At 35.3% G+C, this 19079-nt stretch overlaps 1 protein-coding gene across 4 annotated transcripts in view; it reads left to right on the top strand.

Moving 5' to 3' along the window:
• LOC138332956 (epoxide hydrolase 4-like) overlaps positions 1–19079 on the top strand; it is a 33912-nt gene that overhangs the window by 12718 nt on the left and 2115 nt on the right. The window contains exons 3-7 of one of the 4 annotated variants that reach the window (XM_069281021.1): positions 5726–5838; positions 7786–7954; positions 8573–8736; positions 15184–15380; positions 16459–16631. In XM_069281021.1, coding sequence (XP_069137122.1) covers positions 5726–5838; positions 7786–7954; positions 8573–8736; positions 15184–15380; positions 16459–16479 — 664 coding nt within the window. In that variant the 3' untranslated portion in view covers positions 16480–16631. Of the gene's footprint in view, positions 1–5725; positions 5839–7785; positions 7955–8572; positions 8737–15183 lie in introns of all 4 variants that reach the window. The other 3 variants (XM_069281022.1, XM_069281020.1, XM_069281019.1) reach the window with 3 other exon arrangements.

The following is a 19079-nucleotide window of genomic DNA, read 5'->3' as shown; positions in this document are numbered from 1 at the left end:
AATCTGCCTAGATACTACACCACAAATATAAGCATGGATGGTAAAGTGGTTTTAAGTATTAACATTTGCCTGAAGTGTTCAAGGTTAAGTATTCTGTCTGAAAAGGGGGTAAACTTCCATTCTCATATCATTCTGATTCTGTCAGTTAAAATGTATGCCAACCCTCTCCCCTGGAATGTCCATACTGTCCTGTTCTGATTCTGTCAGTTAAAATGTACAACTTGTATGCCAACCCTCTCCCCTGGAATGTCCATACTGTCCTGTTCTGATTCTGTCAGTTAAAATGTACAACTTGTATGCCAACCCTCTCCCCTGGAATGTCCATACTGTCCTGTTCTGATTCTGTCAGTTAAAATGTATGCCAACCCTCTCCCCTGGAATGTCCATACTGTCCTGTTCTGATTCTGTCAGTTAAAATGTACAACTTGTATGCCAACCCTCTCCCCTGGAATGTCCATACTGTCCTGTTCTGATTCTGTCAGTTAAAATGTATGCCAACCCTCTCCCCTGGAATGTCCATACTGTCCTGTTCTGATTCTGTCAGTTAAAATGTATGCCAACCCTCTCCCCTGGAATGTCCATACTGTCCTGTTCTGATTCTGTCAGTTAAAATGTACAACTTGTATGCCAACCCTCTCCCCTGGAATGTCCATACTGTCCTGTTCTGATTCTGTCAGTTAAAATGTACAACTTGTATGCCAACCCTCTCCCCTGGAATGTCCATACTGTCCTGTTCTGATTCTGTCAGTTAAAATGTACAACTTGTATGCCAACCCTCTCCCCTGGAATGTCCATACTGTCCTGTTCTGATTCTGTCAGTTAAAATGTATGCCAACCCTCTCCCCTGGAATGTCCATACTGTCCTGTTCTGATTCTGTCAGTTAAAATGTACAACTTGTATGCCAACCCTCTCCCCTGGAATGTCCATACTGTCCTGTTCTGATTCTGTCAGTTAAAATGTACAACTTGTACGCCAACCCTCTCCCCTGGAATGTCCATACTGTCCTGTTCTGATTCTGTCAGTTAAAATGTACAACTTGTATGCCAACCCTCTCCCCTGGAATGTCCATACTGTCCTGTTCTGATTCTGTCAGTTAAAATGTACAACTTGTACGCCAACCCTCTCCCCTGGAATGTCCATACTGTCCTGTTCTGATTCTGTCAGTTAAAATGTACAACTTGTACGCCAACCCTCTCCCCTGGAATGTCCATACTGTCCTGTTCCGATTCTGTCAGTTAAAATGTACAACTTGTACGCCAACCCTCTCCCCTGGAATGTCCATATACTGTCCTGTTCTGATTCTGTCAGTTAAAATGTACAACTTGTACGCCAACCCTCTCCCCTGGAATGTCCATACTGTCCTGTTCTGATTCTGTCAGTTAAAATGTACAACTTGTACGCCAACCCTCTCCCCTGGAATGTCCATACTGTCCTGTTCTGATTCTGTCAGTTAAAATGTATGCCAACCCTCTCCCCTGGAATGTCCATACTGTCCTGTTCTGATTCTGTCAGTTAAAATGTACAACTTGTACGCCAACCCTCTCCCCTGGAATGTCCATACTGTCCTGTTCCGATTCTGTCAGTTAAAATGTACAACTTGTACGCCAACCCTCTCCCCTGGAATGTCCATACTGTCCTGTTCTGATTCTGTCAGTTAAAATGTACAACTTGTACGCCAACCCTCTCCCCTGGAATGTCCATACTGTCCTGTTCTGATTCTGTCAGTTAAAATGTACAACTTGTATGCCAACCCTCTCCCCTGGAATGTCCATACTGTCCTGTTCTGATACTGTCAGTTAAAATGTACAACTTGTATGCCAACCCTCTCCCCTGGAATGTCCATACTGTCCTGTTCTGATTCTGTCAGTTAAAATGTACAACTTGTACGCCAACCCTCTCCCCTGGAATGTCCATACTGTCATGTTCTGATACTGTCAGTTAAAATGTACAACTTGTATGCCAACCCTCTCCCCTGGAATGTCCATACTGTCCTGTTCTGATTCTGTCAGTTAAAATGTATGCCAACCCTCTCCCCTGGAATGTCCATACTGTCCTGTTCTGATACTGTCAGTTAAAATGTACAACTTGTACGCCAACCCTCTCCCCTGGAATGTCCATACTGTCCTGTTCTGATTCTGTCAGTTAAAATGTACAACTTGTACGCCAACCCTCTCCCCTGGAATGTCCATACTGTCCTGTTCTGATTCTGTCAGTTAAAATGTACAACTTGTATGCCAACCCTCTCCCCTGGAATGTCCATACTGTCCTGTTCTGATACTGTCAGTTAAAATGTACAACTTGTATGCCAACCCTCTCCCCTGGAATGTCCATACTGTCCTGTTCTGATTCTGTCAGTTAAAATGTACAACTTGTATGCCAACCCTCTCCCCTGGAATGTCCATACTGTCCTGTTCTGATTCTGTCAGTTAAAATGTATGCCAACCCTCTCCCCTGGAATGTCCATACTGTCCTGTTCTGATTCTGTCAGTTAAAATGTACAACTTGTATGCCAACCCTCTCCCCTGGAATGTCCATACTGTCCTGTTTTGATATGGAGGGGGCATGTATGTCTAACAGTTTGCATATTTAAAAAAAATATTAAATCAGTTTAAGTCTTTCTTGGGTAAACAGACTTGTAAGCTGTAGATGTGCCTCTCTTTAAGAATTGAGTTGTTGTTGGTTCCAAAATGCATATACCAGGGTGTTATAGAGATAAACCAAGCACTACACACTTATAAACAATTATGTAGGGTGTTATCATGTCCCTTGGGGTGAGTGAGGGGTGATACTTGCTGAGTACCAGGACTGGAGGAGAGAGCAGGACTCCCCAAAGTAATACTAATGATAGCTTTGAATTGTGGTCTGGTGTACCTAATGGAAATCTTTATATCTTATATTGATAACTGGTTTTAGATTTTAATCAATAAGACAAGAAAATCAAAGGGTAGATAACCCATAAACGGGTACTGATAGTGAAGCATTCTATATAAGGAGGATCTTTGTGTCAAGTACAAAATATAAATCCCATGCAATAAACCAAATGAGAAAAATTCTCCTACACATTACTTCTGTTTTACCTTTCAAAATTTATCAGGGATATTACAAGCTAAAATATATAAATCCTTCTTCTTAATATTCCAGGGTTATTGAGTCTGTGACATGCTGGGATGAAGGGTTACCAATTTGTTCAAATTAATGACCTTGACCTTTATTGAAGGTCACAGGAGTAAAATAGGCTAAAAATCTTCTTCTTAATAACCAAGAGGCCTAGAGACCTGATATTGGGCCTGTGACATGCTTGGATGAAGGGCTACAAAGTTTGTTGAAATGAATGACCTTGAACTTCATTCAGGTGTAATATAGCCATGCCTCGTGCTTCGTCAGGTGTAATATAGCCACACCTCGTGCTCGCAAATGCACGTGTACCTATTCAATGTCAGGGCAAACATCATAGCACACACAATACAAAATGCAAAGACACATGTGGTTTGATTGACAGTTGACGATCCGTCAAAAAATGGAAAGATCAGGGTACTCATATTGTGTCTGTGGCATGCTGGCATGAAGGGCTACCAACTGTGTTCAAATGAATGATCTTGATCTTCATTTGAGGTCACAGGGGTTTAAAAGGCAATTTTTAAAAAATATTTTCTTTTCAATAACCCAAGAGGCTCAGAGACGTGATATTTGGCCAGATACATGCTGGAATAAAGGGCTACCAAGTTTCTTCAAATTAGTGACCTCAACCTTCATTCAAGGTCACCGGGGTCAAATAGAATAAAATCATATTAAGAACCAAGAGGTCTAGACACCTGATATTACCTGGGTCATTCATAGAAGTTCTTAGTGACTCTCTTATGTCTTATATAATTAGTATGCACTATGATTACCAGATAGCAGGTGAGCGATTCGAGCCTATAAGCAGTGGTGTTCCAATTAATTGAGTTCGTCGAGTATCGTTGGTTTGAGGTGTTTGATCAATTAATTGAGCAAGAAATCTGTAATTGAGTTTGTTGGAATTTTCCGACACCATGATAAATGAAAGTATAAAGTTAGCTGATCACTAAAACATGCAAAAAAACCATAGCCAACTTGTTAAAAATCATTCCCTTGTGTGTGGTTGTGACTCATATCATTTCAAATGTTAATAGTCTAGACGAATTGAAGAGCGCATAAGCGCTACGTAGTAATGTAAACGTTCAGATGAGCATGATTTGTGAAGCAAATAAGCGACATGAAAACATGACAGCACAGTGAGGCCTCGCAATCGTAAGCCTTTGAAGGAAATTTTTATATGAGACTTGTTTATACATTAAAAAAAAAATCGATTTTAATAGATCAATGATTGGTTAAATAAAAATGATGATCGACCATGACATTTCAACCGATTCCCAACACTACCTATTGGGCCTTTGTTACAATATTTATCATTTACAAATTACCATATATGGTAGCTGAAATTTAATTGCTCATAAAGATAAGTTTTGCATTAATTAGTTTTGTTTGTTCTCAATTTAATATTAATTACAGTACTGTGTTAGTGAAACAGTAGCAGACTATAGATTTGTCTGTTTGTCCATCAGTCCGTCTGTCTGTTGATGGATACATCTGTCTCCCTGTCTAAATTTTTCAGCACGCTAAAGGCTTTATTTTCTTGCCAATTATCAACAAACTTCACAGATATATAGTTGATCAAAATTATCTTGGAAAAAAATAATTTTCAGGGAACTTGGGTCAAGCTCAAAGTCACTGTTACTCTTTTCAGAAAAACATTGTCTCATCACTCTCACATCTTTTTTTTTTCATTGTCATTCATCTTTATTTTTCCAAAGCATAAGTATGCACCTCCAACTCATACCCGAAGTGGGTAGGTTGCTTGGTGGGGATGATCATGGACAAATTCAACTTAATTAGAATGTATAGAAAATCAAAATGTCTTGAAGCAAGTTCATGGTCACCTATGTTATATCTTGGAAAAAGTTGTCAGAACTATATTGGCTTTATTGGATCAAGGATATATAAAGGCCCACTGCCTTTCGGAAACGGCTATTAATTTTTAAAATGGGAATATAAAACAAGATCAATAATTTTGTAGAGTCTTAAAAATTATTAACTTATGGTTAATACTACATTTATCATCACCTTCTGAACGATTTGATTAAAATAAATAAAATATTTATTTTCATAACGCGGGTCGTATTATGTTTCCCGCCGTCGTCCTAAATACTGCACGGTAGTTGACTTTCACTGCGCCAGACGGCAAAACAGCGAATTGACTCTCCACTGTTTTCATATATTACGCAGGAAATCTTGCATATGTTTGGTGTCGTAACCTTATTTTAGGTCATCGGTATGCATTTTCTGATGTTATTAATGTTTTTTAAGAAACCTTTATATTTTGCTCCGGAAAGGTAATGGGCCTTTAATTACTTTTTTTCCTTTCATTTATCTGATAAATCATTGGATTTTCCAAAGCTGGGGATTGGCAGCTTCGCTTATATTCAGTATGCTTTTTCATTGTGATTTTATTTGCTGATTACCAAACCTAATATTCAAACAAGTACAATAAGATGTAAATATCACCATTGCAGATATAGCTCTTATTGAAAATTATGTGTGTTCTGTGTCACTGAATGTAGATTATTTCTTTATTGTAATCATGAATACTAACTATACATATTTCTGGTACTGGTTTTTGTACTTGTAGCCTTAATGTATTTGTAGAGTTGTGGCGATTGACCAGCGAGGATACTCTGAATCTGAGAAACCAGAGGGATATAAGAGTTATTCATTAGACAAACTGGTGGGTGATATAAAACAACTCATCCCTGCTCTCGGTAAGTGGTAAATATAACTTCTCCATAAAAACAATGTGTTGGTGTATTGCAGTTGTCATTTTGTTTTATTATCATTTTTTTAGCAACTTTCCAGATCCATCTACTTCTGTAGGAGAGACAAAATATTTTACCTTCAGAGTGAATGAATACTGACTTTGAGAGAACTAGACAATTAGTTGGTTTGCACTAAAAATACACTTTTTTTTGAACTTTTAAAAGAGTTTCTAACTTTCTTTATTGATGTTAGGTTCATGCAGTGTTGTCATTTTTGCCAAAGTTGCTGTTTAGCTGAAGGTCTGCTAAATTTGTTGAAATAAACAGCCTTGAATACTTTTACAGCTATTAGGATCTGATATGCTTAAGTTTTAAAATAGAAGATTGAGAATTTGTTGCATATTGGTGAAAGGTTGTATATTAAATTACATAGCATTGGTTTTCTTGCAAAATTAAAGGGGTCAGATGTGCTGATATCTATTCCTTTTGTTATAAGATATGAAGCTTTTAAAATGATATACATGTATATTTGAGTATGACATAGTAGATAAATATAGGCCTATTTGGCTCTTGTTAAAATCTGTTTATAAAACACGGTTGTTCTTCAGTTGAAATATGACATTATCATAAAGTTTAAAAACTTCATAATTTGACTCAGAAAAAAAGTTACAGGTAAAATTAGATTCTGCTGTACGACAATTGTGTTTTTCCCTGTAAGAATTTTAATAGTAAGATTTTGATGTCTTCACAACATGTTTTGTACAAGGGAATGGCTCGTTAGCTAAGAATGGGGAGAGTGTCAAGATTTACTCATCCTAATTACGTTCCAAATAAACATGTTTGTTTGTGAATAATTTAGTGGGAGAAACGATTGTCCTGAACTTTTAATTGCCAACACTGGCAGGATAGAGGGTAGGATTTGGTACAGTATACACTCCTTGTAGACGTTGTTTACATCATCTCCATCTGGCAGGGTACAGTCAGCAGTGGACACGTAGGAGATGTATATACACAAAATTCTTCTGATTTCTTCTTCTTATGATGTCATTGCCAAGCTCAGAAAATCAGAAAACAACTTAAACTTTTATAGGTATACATGTAATTAACATTCATGTAACATGTTGAATCTTTGAGAAAAGTCTTCTCAATCTTGAAAATAAAAAAAGAAAGTAATGAAGACATACAGCTGGGTATGACATTGAAATCTTAAGTGTATCACTGAAATACAGCAAAGAGCAGTTATACTGTCAGAATTATACCGTCCTTGTTTTTGCCATGATGTATTGTTTTATATTATTTCAAAGAGTTTGAGAAAGAAATCTTTCTGTTCAGATGTACACAGTAATATATGTATATATAGACATGATTGAAACCTTCTGGTAGCATAGTATTATTTAATGGCTTACAAAGTCATGAACAACAGCTAAATACCATACCCTCAATGGATGTTTTTACAGATTTATGCTAGCTCTGCCTCTTCAGGGTTCCTATACATACATTTGTACATGTATTCTGTTTTTACCACTGAGTATATTTTGAATTTTGACAATCAAGCTATGTTTCTGCAATGATTATTTATTATAGTTTGAGAGAACAGAGAGGATGTAGAAAGAAAAATCATTAATTTTTATAAACTGATGAACACGGTGCCCAGATCCCTTTGAGAATTTCTTATTACGATATTCTGTACTTGTAATTTACAGAGTTATCTGTCATTGGTTGTAGGTTTCGGTTGTGACGTCATCTGTTTGTGATCATAACGTCATTCTTTTCAGAGAAAACAACATATGCGTCACTCAGAAAACAATGACGTCACAATAAATACCTACCTGCAATGTTACACTCTTTGATATACAAATGCAGAGTAAGCTGTATTACAATCATAATTTTTCATTTGTTGTTTTGCCCCCATATCGGACCAGTGTAACCATCACGGTAGCGGATCTGTTTCAGGACACCGAAGTGCAGTAGTGGTCGGCCATGACTGGGGCGGTGCTATCGCCTGGAGCTTCGCCATGAAACATCAGGACATGGTAGAGAAGCTGATCGTCCTCAATTGTCCACATCCGTCCACCTTCAGGGCTCACCTCAGGAAAAGCTTCGATCAGTTTAAAAAGTCATGGTGGGTACTTGTTTACTTTATACAACAGTATAAGTGTGTAGTACAAATGCTTGGTGAGTGTTAAAGGGGTTATCTGTTGTCAGTACGTTTGTGTCCATTTATTCAATTTGCAAAGACATTTTGTACTTCCATTGTTTTTCCCACTCCTCAAAATTAGGGAGGGATTCATGACAGTACATGTTAACTATGTCTGTACATCTTGTTGCTTTCTCATCCATCATTACGGTCCAGCTTTATTTCCCGGTATGTGGAAGTGGGGGGGGGGGATGGCTATAGATTTGTGTCATGTCTGTCCATATTTGGTAAGATGATGTGTCGCTTATCAAAACCAGGTCACTGTGACCTATATCTTGACCTTTTACCTCGGTCAAAGAAAAAGCGTCTCTATGCTCTATCTTCTATTTTGAACTTCTGTAGAACTTCATACTTACATTGTAGTATGTGTGTCCACCTATAAACACTTTAAACTATACTTTGATCTTTGACCTCAATTTCATAAAAGGCTCGTACAGATTCTATGAGACACATGACAGAAGACTTATTTTGTTGAATTAGCCTGTTAACTCAGTGTTGTATATATATTAATGTTAGGACTTATTGATCCTTTTCCTTTCTTAGGTATATGTTTTTCTTCCAAATGCCCTACCTACCGGAGTATATGTTGACCAGGGATGACTTTAAATCCATAAGTATTATGTTTACTGGTCGGAGTGGAGGGGTCAAGGTCGGCTCTCTTTCTGACGATGATGTGGAGGCATATAAATATGCTTTCTCTCAGCCAGGTAAGATGTGCTTTTTTCTCAGCCAGGTGAGATGTGCTTTTTTCTCAGCCAGGTAAGATGTGCTTTTTTCACGGCCAGGTAAGATGTGCTTTTTTCTCGGCCAGGAAAGATGTGCTTTTTTCTCAGCCAGGTAAGATGTGCTTTTTTCTCAGCCAGGTAAGATATGTGCTTTTTTTTCTCAGCCAGGTAAGATGTGCTTTTTCTCAGCCAGGTAAGATATGTGCTTTTTTTTCTCAGCCAGGTAAGATGTGCTTTTTTCTCGGCAAGGTAAGATGTACTTTTTTCTCGGCCTGGTAAAATGTGCTTTTTTCTCGGCCTGGTAAAATGTGCTTTTTTCTCGGCCAGGTGAGATGTGCTTTTTTCTCGGCCAGATGTGCTTTTTTCTCCGCCAGGTAAAATGTGGTTTTTTCTTGGCCAGGTAAGATGTGGTCTTTTTCTCGGTCAGGTAAGATGAGTTTTTTTCTCAGTCAGCTCATTTTCTTGGCAAGATAAGATAAGTTTTAAAGTAAAAAATAAGTTACAAATATGTCATTCTATTCTATTTTTGATTACATGTTGAGCATACAGAGCAATAAATTGGAATGGAAGTAATATCTTACAACACAAGCATGTAATATAAAGTGGAGAAGTAGGTAATATCTTACAACACAAGCACGTAATATAAAGTGGAGAAGTAGGAATATCTTACAACACAAGCATGTAATATAAACTGGAGAAGTAGGTAAAATCTTACAACACAAGCATGTAATATAAAGTGGAGAAGTAAGTAATATCTTACAACACAAGCATGTAATATAAAGTGGAGAAGTAGGAATATCTTACAACACAAGCATGTAATATAAACTGGAGAAGTAGGTAATATCTTACAACACAAGCATGTAATATAAACTGGAGAAGTAGGTAAAATCTTACAACACAAGCATGTAATATAAAGTGGAGAAGTAGGAATATCTTACAACACAAGCATGTAATATAAAGTGGAGAAGTAGGTAATATCTTACAACACAAGCATGTAATATAAAGTGGAGAAGTAGGAATATCTTACAACACAAGCATGTAATATAAAGTGGAGAAGTAGGAATATCTTACAACACAAGCATGTAGTATAAAGTGGAGAAGTAGGAATATCTTACAACACAAGCATGTAATATAAAGTGGAGAAGTAGGTAATATCTTACAACACAAGCATGTAATATAAAGTGGAGAAGTAGGTAATATCTTACAACACAAGCATGTAATATAAAGTGGAGAAGTAAGTAATATCTTACAACACAAGCATGTAGTATAAAGTGGAGAAGTAGGAATATCTTACAACACAAGCATGTAGTATAAAGTGGAGAAGTAGGTAATATCTTACAACACAAGCATGTAATATAAAGTGGAGAAGTAGGTAATATCTTACAACACAAGCATGTAATATAAAGTGGAGAAGTAGTAATATCTTACAACACAAGCATGTAATATAAAGTGGAGAAGTAAGTAATATCTTACAACACAAGCATGTAATATAAAGTGGAGAAGTAAGTAATATCTTACACAACACAAGCATGTAATATAAAGTGGAGAAGTAGGTAATATCTTACAACACAAGCATGTAATATAAAGTGGAGAAGTAAGTAATATCTTACAACACAAGCATGTAGTATAAAGTGGAGAAGTAGTAATATCTTACAACACAAGCATGTAATATAAAGTGGAGAAGTAGGAATATCTTACAACACAAGCATGTAATATAAAGTGGAGAAGTAGGTAATATCTTACAACACAAGCATGTAATATAAAGTGGAGAAGTAGGTAATATCTTACAACACAAGCATGTAATATAAAGTGGAGAAGTAGGTAATATCTTACAAACAAGCATGTAATATAAAGTGGAGAAGTAGTAATATCTTACAACACAAGCATGTAATATAAAGTGGAGAAGTAGGTAATATCTTACAAAGACAAGCATGTAATATAAAGTGGAGAAGTAGTAATATCTTACAACACAAGCATGTAATATAAAGTGGAGAAGTAGGTAATATCTTACAACACAAGCATGTAATATAAAGTGGAGAAGTAGTAATATCTTACAACACAAGCATGTAATATAAAGTGGAGAAGTAGGTAATATCTTACAACACAAGCATATAATATAAAGTGGAGAAGTAGGAATATCTTACAACACAAGCATGTAATATAAAGTGGAGAAGTAGGTAATATCTTACAACACAAGCATGTAATATAAAGTGGAGAAGTAGGTAATATCTTACAACACAAGCATGTAATATAAAGTGGAGAAGTAGGTAATATCTTACAACACAAGCATGTAATATAAAGTGGAGAAGTAGGTAATATCTTACAACACAAGCATGTATATAATATAAAGTGGAGAAGTAGGTAATATCTTACAACACAAGCATGTAATATAAAGTGGAGAAGTAGGTAATATCTTACAACACAAGCATGTAATATAAAGTGGAGAAGTAGGTAATATCTTACAACACAAGCATATAATATAAAGTGGAGAAGTAGTAATATCTTACAACACAAGCATGTAATATAAAGTGGAGAAGTAGGTAATATCTTACAACACAAGCATATAATATAAAGTGGAGAAGTAGGTAATATCTTACAACACAAGCATGTAATATAATGTGGAGAAGTAGGTAATATCTTACAACACAAGCATATAATATAAAGTGGAGAAGTAGGTAATATCTTACAACACAAGCATGTAGTATAAAGTGGAGAAGTAGGTAATATCTTACAACACAAGCATGTAATATAAAGTGGAGAAGTAGGTAATATCTTACAACACAAGCATGTAATATAAAGTGGAGAAGTAGGTAATATCTTACAACACAAGCATGTAATATAAAGTGGAGAAGTAAGTAATATCTTACAACACAAGCATGTAATATAAAGTGAGAAAGAATACTTACAACACAAGCATGTAATATAAAGTGGAGAAGTAAGTAATATCTTACAACACAAGCATGTAATATAAAGTGGAGAAGTAAGTAATATCTTACAACACAAGCATGTAATATAAAGTGGAGAAGTAGGTAATATCTTACAACACAAGCATGTAATATAAAGTGGAGAAGTAGGTAATATCTTACAACACAAGCATGTAATATAAAGTGGAGAAGTAGGTAATATCTTACAACACAAGCATGTAATATAAAGTGGAGAAGTAGGTAATATATCTTACAACACAAGCATGTAATATAAAGTGGAGAAGTAGGTAATATCTTACAACACAAGCATGTAATATAAAGTGGAGAAGTAGGTAATATCTTACAACACAAGCATGTAATATAAAGTGGAGAAGTAGGTAATATCTTACAACACAAGCATGTAATATAAAGTGGAGAAGTAGGTAATATCTTACAACACAAGCATGTAATATAAAGTGGAGAAGTAAGTAATATCTTACAACACAAGCATGTAATATAAAGTGGAGAAGTAGGTAATATCTTACAACACAAGCATGTAATATAAAGTGGAGAAGTAGGTAATATCTTACAACACAAGCATATAATATAAAGTGGAGAAGTAGGAATATCTTACAACACAAGCATGTAATATAAAGTGGAGATGTAGGTAATATCTTACAACACAAGCATATAATATAAAGTGGAGAAATAGGTAATATCTTACAACACAAGCATGTAATATAAAGTGGAGAAGTAGGTAATATCTTACAACACAAGCATTAAAAAGTGAGAAGAACTACAACACAAGCATGTAATATAAAGTGGAGAAGTAGGTAATATCTTACAACACAAGCATGTAATATAAAGTGGAGAAGTAGGTAATATCTTACAACACAAGCATGTAATATAAAGTGGAGAAGTAGGTAATATCTTACAACACAAGCATGTAATATAAAGTGGAGAAGTAGGTAATATCTTACAACACAAGCATGTAATATAAAGTGGAGAAGTAGGTAATATCTTACAACACAAGCATGTAATATAAAGTGGAGAAGTAGGTAATATCTTACAACACAAGCATGTAATATAAAGTGGAGAAGTAGGTAATATCTTACAACACAAGCATGTAATATAAAGTGGAGAAGTAGGTAATATCTTACAACACAAGCATGTAATATAAAGTGGAGAAATAACGTAATATAAAGTGGAGAAAGGTAATATCTTACAACACAAGCATGTAATATAAAGTGGAGAAGTAGGTAATATCTTACAACACAAGCATGTAATATAAAGTGGAGAAGTAGGTAATATCTTACAACACAAGCATGTAATATAAAGTGGAGAAGTAGGAATATCTTACAACACAAGCATGTAATATAAAGTGGAGAAGTAGGTAATATCTTACAACACAAGCATGTAATATAAAGTGGAGAAGTAGGTAATATCTTACAACACAAGCATGTAATATAAAGTGGAGAAGTAGGTAATATCTTACAACACAAGCATGTAATATAAAGTGGAGAAGTAGGTAATATCTTACAACACAAGCATGTAATATAAAGTGGAGAAGTAGGTAATATCTTACAACACAAGCATGTAATATAAAGTGGAGAAGTAGGTAATATCTTACAACACAAGCATGTAATATAAAGTGGAGAAGTAGGTAATATCTTACAACACAAGCATGTAATATAAAGTGGAGAAGTAGGTAATATCTTACAACACAAGCATGTAATATAAAGTGGAGAAGTAGGTAATATCTTACAACACAAGCATGTAATATAAAGTGGAGAAGTAGGTAATATCTTACAACACAAGCATGTAATATAAAGTGGAGAAGTAGGTAATATCTTACAACACAAGCATGTAATATAAAGTGGAGAAGTAGGTAATATCTTACAACACAAGCATGTAATATAAAGTGGAGAAGTAAGTAATATCTTACAACACAAGCATGTAATATAAAGTGGAGAAGTAGGTAATATCTTACAACACAAGCATGTAATATAAAGTGGAGAAGTAGGTAATATCTTACAACACAAGCATGTAATATAAAGTGGAGAAGTAGTAATATCTTACAACACAAGCATGTAATATGAAGTGGAGAAGCAGGTAATATCTTACAACACAAGCATGTAATATAAAGTGGAGAAGTAGGTAATATCTTACAACACAAGCATATAATATAAAGTGGAGAAGTAGGAATATCTTACAACACAAGCATGTAATATAAAGTGGAGAAGTAGGTTTTATCTTACAACACAAGCATGTAATATAAAGTGGAGAAGTAAGTAATATCTTACAACACAAGCATGTAATATAATGTGGAGAAGCAGGTAATATCTTACAACACAAGCATATAATATAAAGTGGAGAAGTAGGAATATCTTACAACACAAGCATGTAATATAAAGTGGAGAAGTAGGTAATATCTTACAACACAAGCATGTAATATAAAGTGGAAAAGTAGGTAATATCTTACAACACAAGCATGTAATATAATGTGGAGAAGCAGGTAATATCTTACAACACAAGGATGTAATATATAGGGTTCTGGAATGTCCCCTATAGGGTTCTGGAATGTCCCCTATTAATGGAGTTTTTACTAAATTTGTGCAAGGGGGGAGGGGGTATTAATGGCATTCTTTGGCGACAGTTCAAGTAAGTTTTGAATTATTTTCCAGAATTATTTTGTCAGTGAAAATTTTTTGAAATTATTACAAATATCTAAATGTTAGAATATGCTATGAAGGATAAAGCATTTTTCCTCTTTATGATATCTAATCTCCATAATAAAGCATGCTTGCATGTTTGCAAAGTACAATGTAATCTCAAGGACATATATTGGCATGGTAACTTCAAAATAGTGTGTGAACAAGGTAACAGGAAGGAAGTAGAGGCATGATGGAATGATCCATTGTACCATTAAGGGGGTATGTCAGGTCGGTTATGTCAAGGTCAGATGTAATAACCCGGAAGTGATGTATTGGCATGATAACCTCAAAGATTTACCAGGTATGTTGGAAATACTTTAATACAGGTTTGCTACATAATGACCTCTGTTTGGAGTTAGTGTTTGCATGGAGACATCAAGGAGGTATGTTGGCAACAAGTTTCTGTGTTGACATTGTATTCTCTTATAGAGATCTATTGACATGGTGATATTGATGATAAGTTGGCTTGACAACCTTAAAGTGGTATGTTTCCATTATAACCTCAGGAAGGTATGGTGACCTTGTAAAGTAAAGGTCATAAGTTGGCATGGTAACCATCAGGAGTCATGTTTCCATAAAAACTGAAGGAGGTATGTTTGATGAAGAATGTTTGCATGTTTATCATGAATCGGTATGTTCAAATCGTAAATTCTAGAAGGGTTTTTCACACAAACCTGAAGGATGCATGATGGCATAGGAACTTCCAGGAAGCATGTTTGCATGGCTTACCTAGAGAGGTTTATTGGCATGGTAACCAGTTGTACGTTGAGACAAAGCCAGTGTGTCTTACCTGTCCTTTGTACCTATTATAGGTGGGTTAACTGGACCTCTCAACTTCTATCGGTCATCCATGAAAAGTCCTCGTAACAGGAGCGTGCCAAAGATTGAAGTGCCAACTTTGATGGTGTGGGGATGTCAAGATCTCGCTCTGTCTCGAGAATATCCAACCATGGCCAAGGAATATGTTACAAACCTTACTATAAAGTACATAGCAGAGGCCAGTCACTGGGTACAAATGGACACACCTGATATTGTCAATGGACTCATTAAGGAGTTCTTAGAGGAAACAAACACTGATCAATGAGTTGGGACAGAAACAGTGCATACTTCACTGGTTATAGAGGCAGATTCTCCGAGATTCTGTGGTGTCAGATGATTATACACATATATAGGCATAGGAAAGGTTAAAAGCATCTCTCATCTGGATAGGAGGAGTTGTATCTTTGTGATATTTATCAAAATTATTTATACAGTACTTTAATAACTAATGGCTAATTAAGGTTGAAGTTTCTGGCTTTGATTTCTCAAAACAAACTAAAGTCAAACATTGGCTGAAGTCCAAGTCAAGTTATATAAGGAGAAAAACTTTAGTTTTGACTTAAGTCTGCTGTTTTGTTTCAAGAAATTGGGACCTGAACGACTTTTTTGTGTCCAGTGATTTATTCTTTTGCTGGTATATCAAGTGTCTGCAGACAAAATGGCAACAAGTGGAATATGATTTGAGAACAACTATGGATGTAGATTCTTATGTCTTTACAATAAAGGCTATATCAATGAACAGGATAGTGTAATGATCCTAACTACGTATCATTTAGCTGTATATAATCTATCAGTCAATGTTTGTGATAAAGTAGTGTGCAGAGCAAGCTCAGGGTGAAGTATTTGTGTTGAAGTATTTGTGTTAAAGTCTCTATGTTGAAGTATTCGTGTTGAAGTCTGTGTTAAATTTCAATATGGCTGTTGACTAAGTATGTTTCCCCTCTTTCAAAAACCATGTTCATGATATTTGAAATTGCAAGTTTAGTTGTGGGTAATTGTTGGACAATCAAGAATTTAGTTTTTGTACCAGGTCTTTGAATTGTGAACAAATTTTTTGTGGATCTGCTGTCTAGATCCATAAGTAAATGGCTCTGCATTTGTAAGTATTGAAGTTTGTGACTGGGCTTTTCTCGGGAAGCCTTTGTATGCCCTTGCATTTTATTACTAGGGATATGTAGATAACTTGGGTAGTCTAGCCAGTTTATCAATGTATGAAGCAAAACACACAAGAAAGTTTCAAAACATTATTTTCTTTATAAATTTTATAGGTGGTTTTACTGGGCCAGTGAACTTCTATAGGTCTGGAATGAAAAGCAAGAATGTGTTTGAGACCAATGTGCCGAAGATTCAGAAACCTACACTAATAGTGTGGGGATGTCAGGATATGGCTTTATCCCAAGAACTACCAGCTCTGGCCAAGAAATATGTCACAAACCTCACGATCAAGTACATCCAGGAGGCCAGCCACTGGGTACAGTTTGACACTCCAGATATCGTTAATGAACACATGCGGGAATTCCTAGAGGAAGCCAACTAGTGTATAAACATAGACAGGTGTGGTATAACTAGTGTTTGTGGGAACTTTCCTTCATGGTTGGGACTTTAAAATCATGTCATAGGTTGAAATATTTGTGGTTATCTGATGTCAGAGCACTTTGAGTTGTGTATAAAACCATGTCCATTGTTTTAATATAATTGTGGTTAATCATGGTTTATTTAACCACGAAAACAACAAAAATTTCTACACTATTTCATATTATACATTAGTGGTCAATCAATAAACTTGACAGTCAAACAAGATTTACAATTATTCATGTATAGGAGATATTATTTTTTGTTACACTTGTTAAAAATCCAAGACTACCTTCTTTTATAAGTCTGTTTTCCACCTATCCATTGTATATATATATATGATTGAATGCTGTGGTCTGTAATCTAGCATTTTGATTTACATTTTGAAATTACATGTACACTGTTTTTATGGAAAATCATTATAGAGCTTGGTGGAAAATTCAAACATTTGTCTGCAGAATGTGTTTGGTTCATTGGTGAAAATGCAGTTTATTTAGAAATGAAAACAACAACTCAGGGTGGTACAGATCACAGGTTGTGACGAAATTGTTATACATAATGTTCTGTATTGATTTGTTAAACAGGTCCCAGTTTCATCAATACAGATGTATTCCTTAACTCTAGGACAAAAATCTGATAGCAAGTCTTTTAACTTCTATGATGCTTTCCTATTGAACATTTTAGTTAAGGAATAAGTTAATTAACATGGATGAAACTGGGGCCAGGTCAGCTGCCATATCAAATCCTTCTAGATATTACCTGGTTGACCTGGTAGTATATAGCTCATTGTAGATTTTTATTTGGCTAATACCGAGACAATTTTTACCTGTGTTGGTTTAGATACACATACCATCAAGACTTTCCTTTCTTTCCCTTTATTACTAGATCAAAAGGTCATGAAATATCAAATTATTTTATGAAATGCATGATTTGTGAATTGGGTAGCATGAAAAAATCAACAGGCTCTCTAATAGGCTCTTCCTTGTTTCAGTTGCTATCAATCTAGCTTTTCTGTAGTGAGTACTAGGCAGTAGCAGAGGGGAAACTATTGGAGCTGTATAAGGGCTTCAACTTAGATTTTCCATACAAACAGCTGATGAATACGAGTTTCTTATTAGATTTGTCTAGTTAATGATAACTGATCTAGTGTATCCAAGTCTGAATTTCCTGAAAAAATAGACTTATTAGTTAACGTAAAGGAGGGCTTTAATTTTGGCGATTTAGCGGGTAGGTATGTAGATCGCCAAAATTAACTCGCTAAATTTTAACATCGTCTATTATATAGACTCAAAGTATTGAACCTTCAGAAATAGTTTCCGTTCTGATTGTCATTGCCTGGCAACTGTAAGGCAAAATGCCCATCGGCACACTTGATCCTCCTACATGTGTATCTAGTGAACAACTGTTCACTATCCAAACACGCATAACATGACACAATAAATCTCACTTTAATATATAATTCAATCGCTTCACTTGTATTACCTATACGGATATGGACTCAGCTGAAATATTAAATGATAGTCTTTTAAAAAAAAAACTATTTTGGTCAGTGTACCTATATCCAATATGGTAGTTCACGTTATTTGCCCCCCCAAAAAAAGACCTGGTTCCGTCCAACACAGATGGCGAATCGCGTTATTTATTTCAGTTTCGGGTGATATGTAAAAGCTCACTTTCGGTTGTAACGTCATCGATTGATACATGGAAATGCTTTATAAAACAAAATAATGTATGTGTTAGTATACTAAACACAAAAATTAAAACCTCAGACTTATATCAGATCGTGAAATTTTAACTCGCCAAATATTAACTTTCAGTTTTCAAGTCCAAATTGTCAAATATTACAACCACAATAATTTTCCGCTATACAGTATCTTAACTCATGCCGAACATTTGGACTTTAAATCCACATTTCTAGCATGAGTTAAGATAACTTTTGATTGAAGTTGGTGAATTTCTGTTTTGAGAAATCCAGATAAATTCAGTTATGATTGAAGTCCGTGCTTTTTGTTTTATGAAATTGGGGCACATGTACTAGTGACCCCCAAACCACCAAAAGCTACTGGAGATTATAGCGGAAGTTCTTATTACTGTGTATAAGCTTGCCAGGAAACAGTTAGTAGTTAATGCTTATCAAAGGCATATTGTTTAGATGAGACATTGTCATTCACATTAACTGTAAAAAAAATTTGAAAAAAAAACTCCAACAAATTAAAGATGCTCCGCTGCTGACAAATCAAATCGTATTCTTTCTTTATCAAAAATAGGAGCAGACGAATAATCATTTTTCTTCAGTTACAATAGATATTTACTTTAC

The sequence above is a fragment of the Argopecten irradians genome, chromosome 10 (assembly GCF_041381155.1).
Source record: "Argopecten irradians isolate NY chromosome 10, Ai_NY, whole genome shotgun sequence".
NCBI lineage: Eukaryota > Metazoa > Mollusca > Bivalvia > Pectinida > Pectinidae > Argopecten > Argopecten irradians.
Note: the sequence above shows the minus strand (reverse complement) of the source record. Positions and strands in the feature narration are given on the sequence as shown.